The 16707-nt window shown below is 35.7% G+C and overlaps 1 protein-coding gene and 1 pseudogene across 1 annotated transcript in view; both read left to right on the forward strand.

Annotated features, from left to right (window-relative positions):
* Positions 1-15884, forward strand: part of ADGB (androglobin) — a 138814-nt gene extending 122930 nt beyond the window's left edge. The window contains exons 29-34 of the mRNA XM_030853230.3: positions 500-672; positions 5162-5338; positions 6071-6173; positions 13637-13727; positions 14420-14603; positions 15497-15884. Coding sequence (XP_030709090.1) covers positions 500-672; positions 5162-5338; positions 6071-6173; positions 13637-13727; positions 14420-14603; positions 15497-15682 — 914 coding nt within the window. The 3' untranslated portion in view covers positions 15683-15884. The remainder of the gene's footprint in view (positions 1-499; positions 673-5161; positions 5339-6070; positions 6174-13636; positions 13728-14419; positions 14604-15496) is intronic.
* On the forward strand, positions 1558-3227 carry LOC115851352 (calcium-independent phospholipase A2-gamma-like; annotated as a pseudogene).
* Positions 15885-16707: the final 823 nt, after the last annotated feature.

Below are 16707 nucleotides of genomic sequence, written 5' to 3' on the forward strand. Positions count from 1 at the left end.
GAACAAAGATCTCAAATCAATAACTTAATATTCCACCTTAAAAAACTAGAAAACTGGAAAAGAAAGAAAAGAAGTAAACCCAAAGTAGGCAGAAAGAAGGGAATAATAAATATTAAAGCAGAGAATAATCAATTCAATATTGTACTGGAGATACTAGCCAAGGCAATTAGGCAAGAAAATGAACTGAGAGCATCCAGATCAGAAACAAATTAGATAGTAATGATCATTATATAACCTTATGAATAAACCAAAACCATGATTTATACATTTTCAATGAGAAGTTTATAGTATGTGAATTATTTCTCAATTGTATAAAAGAGAGTCACACAGATCTTTATAAAAGGGCTGTCTGCTTGTTTGCTCACCTGCTTGTTTAAAAAAAGAAAAAAAATCCAAATGCCTTAGACTAACCATTTTTCTGACTTCTTCCCTTTTGCCTACATGACATGATTTTATTATTATATCATAACTCACTGGTTTCCTTTTTTTGTTTTTCTAGCACATGGAGAGAAACATGAGGAATTAATTACCTTTGGAAGTCCAGATTCCCACACTATTAGTGAGGGACAAAAATCTTTAGGAACTTCCAAAACAACAAGGAAAGGCAAAGAAAAGTCTTCTGAGAAAGAAAAGATAGCCAAAGAAAAACAAGTGCCTCGCGTTGAGCCTCAGGTGGGTGTGATGCTTTTTTTATTGGAGTCATTTAATAAACTTAGATTCATTGGGTCCCTATTTTCCCATATCTTTTGAGTAAAACCTGAAAAATTCCATCTCCCTGTTTCCAGCAATCATCTAGATACCTTAAAGACATTCCTTGGGCACCTTCTGTAAGCAGTCTTCCTTAGTTTAGTGTCAAAAAGTGTTAATTGAGCTTTTAATATGTAAGACACTGTTTTGGGGACTTGGGTTTCTAATATTAATATTATAAAGTCCCTACCTTCAAGGAACTCACAGTCTAATGGAGGAGACTGAAAGTAAAGAGAGAGTTGTAATGTTAGATATGGTATGCACAGGGTAGAAAGGATAGGTACCTATTTCAGCCTCTGCCTAGAGGAGTCCTGAACTGAATCAGTGAGCAAAGACATTCAGAGGCAAAAATCCAACACAATTTGGTTTTTGAGCCACTAAGGTATGGGGTATGAGGCTGGAAGGGTAAGTAAGGGTCAGGTGGAGGGGAGCCTTTTAGAAAGCCTGGTTAGAAAGCTGAGACTCTATCTACAAGCCAGAGGTCCTGAGTCCAAATTTTTTCAGGACCAGATAGGTAATCCCAATGATTAAGGGTAAGGAAGAGTATGTGGGTGGCAAGTTTGAGGAGTGCAAGCAGAGTCCTAAAGATACTCAAATTCAAGTTATTTTAAAACACTGAACTCAAAACAAATTACCTGTGAGGACAAAATCTTCCTATCATTTGTGATCACAGCTTAGGCTACACAGGGCTGGGAGGTGGGACTTTGAGAAGTGTACTGACTTTAAGAAGTGTACTGACATGATCAGATTTACATTTCAGATACCTTGGTGACTTTTAAGGGTATGAAATTAAAGGGGAAAAGATAAGAGATGGGAAAACCACCAGAAAGCACTGCAATAGTCCAGACAAAAGAGTACAAGCTGTACCAGATACAGGTCAGAGGAAGGAAGAAGAGGACAAATGAGGTTCTTCTAGTTTCTACTAAACAAAGTACAGCTAACTCTCTTTCTCTTCCCACTGAAGGTGTACAAACTTTAGTGTAGGTGGTTAAATTGGTGGATACATTCCCAAATTAAAGTATGATTCAGTCCAAAGAACAGGAAGAGGCAGTTAAAAACTGAGCAGACTATTAGCAAAGACAAAAATGGAGAGAAGAAAAAGCGTTTATCTCTTCAACAAGACAAGATTGCCAGGATGAGTACTGATGACAGAACCTGGGCATTTATTCAAGCATTAAGAACAACTGAGCCAAAGCTCTGCATTAATAGGGTTGAACAACTGACTTTTCATCTTCAAGAATTTCCTGAGGGAAAAGGAGTGGCTGCCAATGAAAGAATTATTCCATATTTATTATGACTGAGACAAATTAAGGATGGCATTCTTCAGGCTGCAGTTAGAGAAATTCTGGCCTTAATTTGGTTGCATGAATCCAGTGAAGAAAGAGGAATCCTAATGCGCACAACTGATGATGGAAGAACAAGGGGTGTGGTTGCTTTTTAGACATTGCGGAAATCAGGTGAACTCATTCAGAAGCCAGTTCACCAGCCCTCTGACTGCATTTGTGGTGGAAGTACAGGTGCCATATTAGCTTTCATGTTGGGGCTGTTTCATATGCCCTTGGATGAATGTGAGGGACTTTATCGAAAATTAGGATGAGATGTGTTTTCACAAAATATCATTGTTGGAACAGTCAAAATGAGTTGGAGCCCTGCATTTTACGACAAACTTGGGGAAATATTCTTAAGGATAGAATGGGATACACACCAATGACAGAAACAGCAAGAAATCCCAGAAGTCCTAAGGTAGCTGCAGTAATTACCATGGTAAACAGAGGGAAAGTGCCAACAACTTTTGTTTTCTGAAAGTATGGTCATTTTCCTGGAATCAACTCTTACCAGTTGGGAGGCTGTCAGTATAAGATGTGGAAGGCCACTAGAGCCATATCTGCTGCTCCAGGCTACTGTGCAAAGTGTGCATTTGGAAAATGATCTTCATCACAATGGAGATTTGCTTCCGAATAACCCCTCAGCATTAGCAATGCATGAGTGTGAATGTCTTTGGCCAGACATACCATTAGAGTGCCTATGACATTGGACATCATGAAAGTGATGTGAGAAACACGGTGACATACACAAGCTTGAACTGTCTAAAGTTATCAACAGTGCTACAGATAGAGAAGAAGCCCATATAATACTTGATGATCTATTATATTACTTCCTGACACCTATTTTTAGATTCAGTCTTGCCATGCGTAAAATCTTTACCTCTAGATGAAAGTTAAAATGAAAAGCTGGATAAGCTGCACGTAAAAGAGTTGAAGTACATAGAAAGAAATGAAGAAAAAAAATTAAAAACTTGCAAAAATATTGTCAAGAAAAAAGTTCTTCAGAAAACTAATGATTGGATGAAACTAAAAACTGACATGTGTGAAAGCCTCTGTTCTTTTCAAAATTTTGAAGAATGTATGCATATTCTCCAAAATGAAAGCCTGCTCAGAAGATCCACCAAATTTAGTAAGGAATTGTGGGATTCAGTTTGAGTTAACTTTCAAATACTCAAGAATTCTAGGGAATCCTGAAAGAGACAATGTTTAGAATATCTTGTGAAGCACAAAAGGTATGTTTGGTTACAGAATTCAAATGGGAATTGGGTTTTTATGACATTAAAAATGAACTAAGCTTTAGGAACCTTAATATTGTGCTAGTTGGTTTTAGTAGCTATTAGTATTATATTGTTTGATGTTTGAAAGTTTAACATATGGGCCAAACAGGAAACCAAAAACTATAATAATATACTTTGTAGTTTTGCTTTAGTCACCAGAATCATGTTGAATTTATTTGATCCTTTATTTTATTTCATATGGAAAAGCTAATTTCTTCTTAAATTTATATTACTTATGTTCTCACTAGCTACATTCTACAGTCCAAATACTGCCTTTTAGTGTAATATCATCTAAACAAATGCAGACAAATGGAACGCTCTCTGTCAAATTACAATTACGTTTGAAATATGAAAGAGCCAGATAAAATTTTCTATTCAAAATGTGTTTCTTTCAACATTGTTTTGCTCAAAAACATAGGTGAAGTTCCAGTCAACCACTTTTTTCCCCTTGAAACTTCAAGATAATGCTGTGTGTTAACTTTTCTAGATGTAACTCCAGTTTATAAAATCAATTATTTGAATTTTCTGAGAAAATAGTCCTATCATTAACAACAACAAAACCATTCAAGTTTAAAGCAAATAAGCTAAATTCAATCCATAAATTCTTATAGACATGTGGCCTTCCCTTAGTTCTTCATAGTGCTCCCTTCCCTAATCAAAACTTGATCCCAGAGAAGTTTCTGAAAAACTCACTTATCAAGCAATATAAAAGGTGGTAAAAGCTTATGTACTGTGTTTTAGAAGGAAGAAATAAAAGAATATCCAATTGTGAGATTTAAATTTTCATCAGAATATTAAGGGAATATTGCAGAAAGCTAGGAGGTCTTTTGATAACCTTAAAACCAAACTACACGTGAAAACTTTATTCAGTGGCCCCCCAATCTCCACTTCCCCATCTGCGTTATGTCATATGGATTACTGACATTGTCTCAGTCTTATGTAAAATGCTAGTAACTCATCAGACTCAAGCTCGTCTCCTTAACAGACTGCTACCAATAAGCCTCACTTATCTAGACATTTTCAAGTCCTATGTCAATCTGCTCCCAGCCTAAGGTCCATGAAAGTGATCCTACAAGACAGCAAAATGTTAACTTTCCTAATGAATATATATCAAGTATATCCAGGCTTGGAAATGATCAACTATTCTTGCCCTCATTCTTGTAAAGAGATGGTATGAGTGAGCCTAAGTGCAATTTAGGATTATTTTTATTTACAGTTTTTAGGTGAAATTTGCATAGAGTGATATGCAACAATCTTAAATGTGCAATTCAGTGAGTTTTGACAAGTGAATTCACCATGTAACCCACATCTCTATCAAGGTTTAGATTATAGACCACTTCCATAAGCTTAGAAATTCCCTTAAACCTCTTTGCAGTGGATTCTGTCATCCCCATACCTCTCCCCCAGGCAAGTTTTGCCTGTTCTGGAATTTCATACAAATGATTCATACAAGAAGTACTCTTTTGTGCTCAACTTCTTTATTTCTGTATAATGTCTGTCTGTGGAATTCAACCACACTGTGGTATGCATTAATAGTTTATTACTTTTTAATGTTAAGTAGTAGTCCATGTATGAACATACTACAATTTGTTTATCCATTCATCAGTTGACAGATATTTATATTGTTTCCCCTTTTTAGGCTAATAAGAATGAGGCTATAATAAATATTCTTTTCAAATCTTTTTGTGAATATATGTTTTCCTTTCTCTTGGCTTAAATACCTAAGTGAAATTATGGGTCATAGGGTAAAATCTAGATCCTTTTGAAAGGAGGAAAGCATCTGACCCCAAGGTTTTTACTTTACTTTGCCAGATACCCACTGCTCACCCTCAACAAGAAGACCCAAATAAACCCTACTGGATTTTGAGGTTGGTCACTGAATACAATGAAGCAGACTTTTTTGAAGTGAAAAAAGATACAGAACGAGCAGATGAAATCCGAGCCATGAAGCAGGCCTGGGAGATGACTGAACCAGGAAGATCGATCAAGGTTACCTGAGTTTGAAAAGTTGTCCTTTTACCTTTCATTCCTGGGCGTGGTCTGAAGCAAGAGCCATATTGGTGAAACAACATAGTCTTTCCTTTAGGAAATATCTGGAATTTTGTCAGGCATCAACTAACTAAATATTAAGACCACATTTGAACACATAGTGAAATGTTATTATCCGGATACCCAGATGACTTCCAAAAGCAAAGCACATAATGGTGCCACTTATGGCCCAAACTGTAGGTAGCCTTGTCCTTTCACATCATCTGGGATTAACACTCTGTCCTTAACACTCCCAACTAAGAAAGCATAAAAATGTTTAATATGTGCTTTCATGTGCTTAGATAGAGAAAAATCATGTGCTGCCCTTGTGGAATACACATATCTCATGATTCCTCCTCTCTATATTTTAGATAAGAATCATTGCCATAGTGAAACATTATTATTTATATGTGCTTCATGTCCCCAACTCAGGGTTATTGAGGCAGATGAAAAAGGTTCAAGAGCACCTGGATCTAAGCTAGCATGCACAGCATATGAGTTTTAGGACTTCTTCATTAGTTCTCACAAATCACTGTCAAGATCATGGATGGTTCAGAATTGGAGTTTTTCTTTGGTAATTCATAAGAGCCGGTCTGGTTCAGACTGCCGTATTCATTCACATTTTCCTGTGTCTTTTGAGTACTGTTGAGATGGTGTTGCCTGTAATGTGTGTTGATAATGTCTGTCCTTTAGGCTGCCCAGGCGCGTCTCCATTATCTCAGCCGGTTCATTAAGAAAACACCTGATGCTGAGTGTGTGCCTATGTCTGAAAGCCAAACCAAAGAAGGGGAAGAAGGTCAGTGAACTCTACCCCAGCTGCCCCAAGCACGGAGCTGTTACTTGCACCTCTTCAAAGCTAGTCAGCAAGTCATGCTTGGTAAAAAGAAAAATTTCAGAATCTATTTCATTATAGGATTGTAAAGTTATAGACAGTTTTGTAAGAAAATAGATTCTCAAGCATTTTCTTTTTACCAAGCAGGTGTTCACTTTGTCCCCAAGTAGATATAATCTTCCCCATTTAAGAAAAGATGAAACCAGAAATAAGATGAAAAAAAGATGAAACCCTCATTAGAAGGTAGCAGTATGTGAACTTGAAGGCAGGCTCACAACTATAAATCTGGCACCTTTCTAATCGCAATAGCAATAAACAATAGCAATAAGAATCAAAGTAAGAAAGCTAACTACTTTCAGTGAACAATTTGCCATGGGCCTGGAGCTATAAAATACTAATTATTTCATCCAATACTCACATCAACTCACTGATATAAATATTATTTCCAACTTGCCAGTAAGGACCCAGGCCCAGAGTAATTTGCTAAATTCACAAGCTACCCAGGGACAGAGGCAGCATGCAGACAGAGCTCTCCATCACCCCAGGGCTCTTCCCACAAACACTTGGCTATACCTCCATCTATCACCATGCTGAGTTGTCCAGGGAGGCTGAAGACATTCACATCCCAAATCGTGCTTTTCCACTTTTACATCTTCAGGAGTATAACTCAATAATTGTTATAAAAGTAATGTCCCTTAACATTTCATGTGAAGGGGATAAAAAATAAATATCACCCCAATCCTGTTATTCTGGGATGGGCACTGCTCAAAGTGCTTTATGTTTATTATCTCACTTTAACCTACAGCAACTATGAGGTAGACCTTACTATTTCCATTTTGTAGATTTAGAGACCAAAGCTCAGATGGTCACCTTATTCTTCCTATGCCATACATCTAAAAAGTGACCAAGTTGGGATTTGAAATATTTCTAACTCCTAAAGTACTCACTCCTCTAATTGGTAGAGTTTAATGTAATGTTAGGAATATAAAGGTGAATAGAATATAAAGGTGAATAGAATACAGTTCTTTTTCTTTAGGCTCTAGATTTTATTATTAATTTTTTAAATGTTGTGCTAATTTGTATGTAAAAGGAAATTTATTGCACTGGACACGTTAAAAATGTCAAAGAAGATTTTATTTATGACTATTGCAATAGGGGAGAGATTGAACTCAACTCTGAAAACAACAGAAACAAGTGAGGATTTATAACTAACTAGCAGGGAGTGGATGAAAAATTACTTACAGGAATTTGGTTAGGTATCAAACGTCAGGGAAGAGAAATTTGATTAAATATCAAGTGTGGAGGAAGAGGAGTTTAATTGGATATCAAGAGTAGGGGGATTCTTGATAAACTAGTTCGGCAGGATTCCTGGCTAAAACTGGGATTCATCACAAGTCAAGGACAAAGCCTAGTGGAGAACAGAGCTCAGAGAAGGCTGACCTTATCATGTAACATACAGGCAAAAAAGGTACAAATCTTAATTGCACAGCTTGATGTATTTTCATATGTGTGTATATTCAGGAGCCACCCCATTTAGATCAAGATAAAAAACCCTTAATACACCCCAATAGTCCTCTTCATTCTCTTTCCCAGCCTTTTCCTTCCTGAAAGTAACTATTTGATCTCTATGACCATGAATTAATTTTTCCTGTTTCTGAGCTTTACGTATTTATGTATTCTATGTCTCGCTATTTTTGCATGTGATTTCATAGAATGCAAGTTTTTTCGGTAATGCATATATCATATTTAGTAGAAACATCTTCAAGTGCCATAAAAGAGTCAGATACAAAGAGTTCCATGAGTTTAGATAACAGAGAGACTGTACTATCAGGGAGTATGCTGTGGAAGCAGTGGCAGACAAACAAGGGCTTCAAGGATCTGGCAAAATCAACAGGTAGTGAAAGTGAAGGATCATCCCCCACAGGGAAGGAAGAGCGTGAGCAGAGCATGCAGAAGGAAAATATCAGTAAGTATTGCCTTTATTGGTAGGATAAACACATATCTTAAAATAAAAATTCTGGAAAAGATAGTTAAGCACATGATGGCTAGGGTTAAACATAGAAAAATATGTGTACAGGTCTTCATTTTGATTATCAGAGTTGGTAATCTGCTCAAGGACCTGATTACTAAATACTTAACCTAAAGATAAAAGTGGGAAATTTATTTTTAAATTTTTAAGTAGCAGTTATATTTTCACATAGTTTTAAGTAGCAGTTATATTTTCACAGTTTTCTGTGTCTACGAATACTAAAAATGCACAGATCGCATATACAGTTGTCACTAAAAAGTTTGATCTATAGTATACTACATCTTTTGTAACAAATTTTAAATATTTGGTTTCTAAAATGTTCTAAAATCTCTATTCTAACACAAAGTTTTCCATTATATATATATATATATATATACACACACACACACACACACACACACCCCACATCTTCTTTATCCATTCATCTGTTGATGGACACTTCGGTTGCTTCCATATTTTGGCTATTGTAAATAATGCTGCTGTGAACATGTGCATATTGGGGTGCATGAATCTTTTTGAAATAGTGTTTTCATTTTCTTCAGATATATATGCAGGAGTGGAATTGCTGGATCATATGGTAGCTCTATTTTTAGTTTTTCAAGGAACCTCCAGACTGTTTTCCACAGTGGCTTCACCAACTCACATTCCCACCAGCAGTGTACAAGGGTTCCCTTTTCTCCACATCCTTGCCAACATTTGTTATTTGTAGTCTTTTTGATGATAGTCATTCAACAGGTGTGAGGTGATACCTCATTGTGGTTTTGATTTGCATTTCTCTGATGATTAGCATATTGAGCATCTTTTCATGTGCCTGTTGGTCATCTGTATGTCTTCTTTGGAAAAATGTCTATTCAGGTCTTCTGTACATTTTAATCAGGTTGTTTGGTTGTTTTTTTTATATTGGGTCGTATGAGCAGTTTATATATTTTAGATATTAACCCATTATTGGGGTGTATTTTGGGGTAATAAGGAGGGGTCAGGAAACAGAGAAGAAAGATAAGAGTGACCAGGGGTGGAAGACCTAGAGGCCAAAGCAGCCTGTCCTCAAGCAAAAAATGCTTCAAAGCATTCTTAAGTATGTTTTATTACAATTTTATTTTAATATATTTTAATTTTATATTTTAATATTTTATTAGTTTTATTTAATATATTTTATTTTTATTTTAATATAACTTAAGTATGTTTTATTACAATTTTATTTTAATACATTACAATTTTATTTTAATTTTTTGCTGTCCTCAAGCAAAAAATGCTTCAAAGCATTCTTAAGTAAGTATGATTTATTACAATTTTATTTCAATATATGATAAGTTGAATTACACACCATCAACAAGAAATTTACTCCCCCTCCCACCAAGAAGAGGTGTGCTATTGTATGGTTCTAGTACATCCTATGGCACTGAAACACTGCCATGTACCCCACGTACTGTTGCTCTAGAAGGAATCCTGCTTGAAAATCATGGGTCCGGCTATCTAGCTGTTCTCTGGAACTTTGTGTGTTGCTCTCACCTCTGCTGTTGGTGCACCACAGATTGGCCCTCACTCCTGAGGAAGCATCGCCCATAGGAGATTACAGTCCTTGTGAGAGATTTACATGCTCTGGCCTCTACATTTATATACATATATGTATATTTATGTACTCATTTATTTGTGACTCCCAAAATGCTACCTTATTCTTGCTACTTTCTATTTTCATATATAGTAGGTAACTTAGAACCACCTCCTTCATAATGCCAGAGGACATGTAAATAATATCATTATGGATTTCACTCTTATGCATTCTTTCTCAACACCAAGCCATCATCGAGGTAAAGAGTTCAAACTTTGCTTTTTCAACTTCCCTTTTATTTCTGGAGGCCTCTGGAAAGTGCCTCTTCCAACGGTTGGAGGTGATCTTTGTCTTTAGTCCCAATCTTTTCCCCAGGCTTCACAATCAATCAGTCAAACTGTTCTTCACCATTTCTTTTAAACAGCTATTTTCTTACAATCTATGATGAAAGAAGTTTTCTGCCGATTCTGTTGCAAACTGAAACTTTTATAAAATATAATAAAACGACCCAGTGATGACCAATTGCTGTAAAAATATCTCTAAATGCATACTCTCACTTTCAGAGCTTATCCCACAGAGTACCAGTTGGCAGACGGACGATGCGTGCACACACACACATGCATGCATGGGCACACACTTGGAGTTGCACTGTTCTAGAGGTCCAAGATCATACTACACTTACACCCTATTCTGACACAACAATTTTATAAGTGAAAATGAAGATTAACCTTCTCTTCCCCTTTCATACCCTCCCTGTTTAAATACATATTATTTGGCAGGATGCAAGAGAACACAAATATCCAATTAATCAAAAACATTTTCTTTCCAGTCAGAGTCAGCGGAGTTGGTGTCTTTCAGAAACAATTCAAGTTTGAAATGCCAAAAATATATGCAACAAAAGTAGATAGGTTCATAAGAAAAACAAATGAACTTTAGAAATCTAAGATCACAGAGCAACCATGATGAAAAAAGAAAAGTTATTAACCACTGGTTTCTAGAAGAGTCATATTGTATATAAGATGCAATATTTCAGGAATGTTTTATTTAATGTTATAAAGTGAAAAACATGACTGAATTTATGTTTCAATAATGGTGCAGAGTTAGGGTTTGTCCTACTATATTCTTTATTTCTCAAGGGTATCATGCCTATAAAAGCATGATATTTTTGAAAAAATAGTTTTGAAAAATTTGATGTTACTGTTTTTTACATTTTTAAAGTTTTACATTAGATTATATTTCTATGAATAATCCCTTTTAACAAGTTGTTATAAATTAAACACTTTACAATATTCCTGGAGACTATTCCAACCACACGTGAAAAGCAAGATTAAACAGCCAGTGGGAGGGCAGGATTTTTTGCATGGCAGAGTGAAGACTTGACATATCCTCTCCCCAAAAGCAATGATAAATGGGAAAAGATTAAGAAACATTTCAAAATTCTGAGGGTGTACAACTAAATGAAAAATATTTATTAAACAAAAAAATAAATTAACTTAGTTGGATAAATTTCTTGTTACTTCGGTAAGAAATAACCACAAATTTAGTGACTTAACACAAACTTCTTGCAGTTCTAGAGGGCAGAAATTCTAAAGTTAAGCTGTTGGCAGGGCAGCATTCCTCCTGGAGGCCCTTGGAGAGGATCGGTTTCCATTTTCAGCTTCTAGGGCCATTGACTCTGGCTTACGGCTCCTTCCTTATATTCAAGGCCAGCAGCAGAGCATCTTCAAATCCCTCTGTCTCTCTTTCCTTCCCCCTCTCTCTCTTTCCTCTATGACCATCACTTCATCTCCTTCTTGGATTCTATCTTTTCTACATTCCTCTCTTTCCCTTACAAGGGTTTAGTCCAGCTGACTAATACAGCATTATCGTCCCATCTTGAGATCCTTAACTGCATCTGCAAAGTCCTTGTATGGTAGCATATTCATAGGCTTCAGAGGTTAGAACATGGATATCCTTGGAGGTCCATTAGTCTGTCTACCACAGTTAGCCTACCAACTATTGCATATTAACGTGGGGTTCCCTCATCAGCCCCAAGGTCTGTAGCGTGGTAGCCAGGAGAACCAGCAATCTTGCTGCCAATGCTAAAAAGGATTTACCTGATTTGAGCCTCCATGGAAAAGTTCTATGCCCATGGATATTGTTGCAAGGAATAGTGAACTTGGTGGCAAACAATTGGAATAGCCAACATCACAGCTGCTTGAGACTGTGACACTGGTCAGGAAAAGCAAAAAGTAAGCCAAAAATTAAATAAAGAGATCTGTGTAACAAAGCAGATATAGTGATTTCAACCTTCAGGAACATAGGATGTCCACTTTATCCATACATCCATATCAGAAAGGAAGAAATAAAACTGTGTTGTCAGACAAATTGATCCTGTATATTGAAAATCCTAAGAAATCATGGGAAAAGAACCAAGAATATCATCTGGAACTAACAAGTGAGTTTGGTGAGGTCACATGATAGAAGATTAATATATTTTTATTTCTACATTTCAATGAGCAATCAAAAAATGAAATTAAGAAGACAATTTCATTCACAATAGCATCAATAATAAATATATGGAACTAAATTTAACAAAAGTGCAAGGCCTGTATACTGAAAATTACAAAACATTTCTGAAGGAAATTTTGAAAGATCTAAATAAAGAGAGAGGCAGTCCATGCTTTGGGACTAGAAGACTCAATATAGTAAGATATTAATTCTCCCTAAATTGATCTATAAATTCAGTGTATCTGAATTTAGATACTGAATTTAGATAGATCAAATTTATAGTGATCTATAAATTTCTATCAAAATCCTAGTAGACATTTTACAGAATTTGACAAGCTGATCCCAAAACTTATATGAAAATGCAAATACCCAGAATGACCAAAATAATTTTCATAAAGAACCAAGAGGAAGGATTTTACCTTCATGATTTCAGAATTTATTATGAAGCTAACAATAATCAAAACACTATGATTTGACAGTTTCTTAAAAAGTTAATTTTTTGATTCCTACTTGCATGAAATATCCAGGAAAGGCAAATCTACAGAGACAGAAAGCCTGGGGCTTGTGGTGGGAATGCAGAGTGACTTTAAGAGGGCACAAAAGAATTTATTTGGATAACTGAAATGTTTTGAAACAGGGTTTTGGTGCTGGTTGCATAACTCTGTAAATTTACTAAAACATATTGAATTATACTTTTAAAATTGGTAATTTTTATGGTATGTAAATTACACTTCAATAATTTTTTAAAAAGAGAGACTAAATGGGCTGGAAAGGCTGAATGGTTAATATCTTAGTCTCTAAAATTTCTTTCTTAAAACTATTCTTGTGGGTTCTTGAGTCCGTGGGGTAAAAATCTCCTGATATTTGATTTTCAGTGTTCACCTGTTATATATTGCCTACTCTACTGGACTAAAACTTTCTTGAGGATAGGATACTGTGTCTGAAAACATTTTTATATCCCACCCCGCATAGCTTTCACGGATATACCAAGCTCTTTAAATATTAGTTTATTTAACTTGTTTATAATGAAATTTTGTAACAAAATATGACCTTTTTAGGTCTCTGCTTTCATTTAACTGTAATTAGAGTAATTTTGTTACTCTTCTTATAGAGCATATTTATCTTTTTCTATATTCATTTTGTCATCTCCTTCATTTAACTGTAAGTATAGTTACACCAGCTAGAGGATAAACATAAAATATAATTATGTTTCAATAAAGTCATTAAACCACATTAAAATCGTATTAAACAAGGCAAGTCCAAAATATTGTCAATTTAAACAAGATATACAATCGTTTAGTTAGTCATTATTGATTCTTTCTTGAAAGCCTAGGACTTTTTTTTTTTTTTTTACAACAGGGCCTCGTTCACGATCCCCAACAATTTTGGAAATGCCTCCCCAACTTATTCGAAAAAAACTAGAATGTGTAGACTTAAGTCAATATGTACGGTAAGTTTTAATAAACATGGTTAATGCACACATCTGTGTTCATAGAATTTTGGATAGATTGTGAATAGGCAGTTGCTAAACAACAGAAAATTTGAAATTAAATGCTTAATATATTTTAAGTGTATTTGAATTTTTAGAAGTACAGAATTTATATATTAAATTTAACAAATGTTTTATTAAGTCAGTTATAAAAGCATTTAAATGTTTTCTGTAAAGATTTAATTTGTAGCCTAGTTAAGGTGAGTTGAGCTGCAGAAAAATCCCATCATACCTGCTGCTATTATTTAATTAGATTGAATTTTCTTAAGAACTAAACAATAGGATTAATAGAGATAGTTACTCAAGCACATTTATCAATTTGAAAACATTTTCAAATCTACTTAGCTTCATAAATTAAAAAGAAAACACCTACAAAATATTCTCATAGCTTCGCACACCAATTCCACAAACACCTCTTCAAATAGTACATCTAATTTTGCTGGTATTTTCCTAAAATAATTTCCTAAAATATTAGTGACTTAATAAATGGAGCCTAGCCCATGTAAAAATAATGATTTATTCTTTCTGTTCCTGATATTTGATTTGATTCAGACCACCACCCTACTGATATGATTTTAAATTATTTGAGTGCTAAAGTTCATGCTAGAGTTCCCAAATGACTTATGTATCTCTTTTGATGTTTTTATATCAAGAAAAACAAATACTGATCCTCTGCTGCAAACGGATGAGCTGAATCAGCAGCAAGCAATGCAAAAGGCAGAGGAGGTCCATCAGTTTCGACAATATAGGACCAGACTCCTTAGCATTCGTGATATTGAGCAAGAAGAAAGGCTTAAAGTAAAGGGGCGAGTTCTGGAGATGTACGGGGAGATGCGGGTGAGTCTAAAAGGGCATATACTTGGATCACAATTGACAAATTCTTCTGTAATATTAAAAAGGTGTCATAGAATCATATTGTAACCAGGTAGAAAGAAGTCTTGAAAACATTTAGTTCCCAACTTCTCAGAAAATTGGCAAATTAATTATACACATCTATTTTACTCACTCCCTAAAATCCCTCTAAAATACACTATTGAAAATTTATCCACAAAATGGGAAGAATGGAAGCAGAGACAATAGCAAAATATTTGTGAAGTCGGAAAGTAGCTGAAGGAAGATTGCATTAACAGGCTTGAAGTAGCCAAATCCTAAGCTGGCAGTAGAAAAACTCTTAAGAGTCAACCCAGTTTGCTACACAGAATGCCCCAAAGGCTCAGAAATCGCTGGCACCAGCCACGTTAAGAAGTGAAGCTGAAGTAAGTGAGAGGAAGAAAAAAGATACCACCTAAAGTTCTTCAAGTACAAATCAGATATATTTTGTCAGGGTTAGAATACGTATGGGGAACTAGTAATTTACTGAGCACAGTTACTGTGAGAGACACACCGGCTGCATATTTTATACAGATTAGGCCTGAATTCATTTAAAGCAGATAGTTGCTTTGTCAAAATCCCTGCTCATTTCTTTCTTCACCTTTCTCTTTATTTTTCTCCTACTGACTCTTTTATTTACCATTCTGTAAAATCTCATGTGCCCTTTGATATCTCATGTTTTATGCACTAAGAAACATTTGCGACCATAACCTAATTTTCATCTTTCTTCAATAATTTCCTACATGATTCTGTTGGCCTGAGGAAAGGGAGTGCAGTTTTTTATGGAACCATAATAAGGCTCTATCAGTCGATCATATTTGCTTGGGTTTTTTGTTTATTTGTTTGTTTGTTTGGATTAGGACTCCTTAGATGAAGCCCGGCAGAAGATCTTCAATATCCGGGAACAGTACAGAAAAAAGTTACTGGAAGCTGAGCGGCAAAGATTGGAGTCTCAGGCTGCGGAGGAAGCCGCGATCCGGCTAGAGCCAGAAAAGAAGGTCCCGGCTCCAGACACACAAAAAAAACAGAAAGGAAAGAAAAAGTGACCAGGACATGCCCAATACTCCCTTTCCTCCAAAGAGGGAAAACCTACTTTTAATTATCTATAACTTTGCCTTTTGACGAGAATAAGGTATTAATTAGGCCAAATGAAAATAGACGTTTTCCCACCTTAGAAGTACTTTCTGTGTTTTGACGTTAACTTATTGGTTGTTCCCAGAGAGCTATGATTTGAGTATAAAATTTCAATAAAAATAGTCTCAAAATATTTGGAATTTAATAAAATGTAAGTGTCTCACTCTGAATTGCTTCATTTTTAGTTAGTGCCAGAACAGGATCATAAGTGAACCAATAGGATTGCCTTTGAAAAATTCAACAATGAGAAAAATAGCTATTGCTCTTTCATCTCTAACTTTAAAGACTTTAATATATTAAAAAATATGTTTCAAAATCATTAAATAGGGTAGAGATGATGCTCTGTATGAGTTTAGATTCAAGGATGAAAAACACACTCAAAAAAAAAACTTCCAAAAATAAATAAAACTTAAAAACAAATTTTAATAAAAAGTATGCTTCAGACAGCCACCCCCACCTCTGCAGGAGACCTTCCAACTCTAGCAGCAAAAACAGAAAGAGGCTGGTCTCTGATGACATTATGGAGCTGCCATACTGACCCTGTGCTGCTCATTTCTGGAGTTCTCACTATATGAGATAAACAAAAGAACAAATTTATTTCAGGAAAACTAAGAAGGAAAGAATGGCAGTGGATTTGCTGCCTGCTCAGGTGGCACTGTGTGGATGAAAGGCTCTTGGTGCTCCAGCCAGGAGTCAGTGCTGTGCCTCTGAGGTGAGAGAGCCAACTTCAGTACACTGGTCCACAAGAGACCTCCCAGCTCCACATAATATCAAATGGTGAAAATCTCCCAGAGATCTCCATCTCAACCCCAGCACCCAGCTTCACTCAACGACCAGCAAGCTACAGTGCTGGACACCCTATGCCAAACAACTAGCAAGACAGGCGAACAACCCCACCCATTAGCAGAGAGGCTGCCTAAAATCATAATAAGTCCAC

This window comes from Globicephala melas, chromosome 14 (genome assembly GCF_963455315.2).
Source record: "Globicephala melas chromosome 14, mGloMel1.2, whole genome shotgun sequence".
Lineage (NCBI taxonomy): Eukaryota > Metazoa > Chordata > Mammalia > Artiodactyla > Delphinidae > Globicephala > Globicephala melas.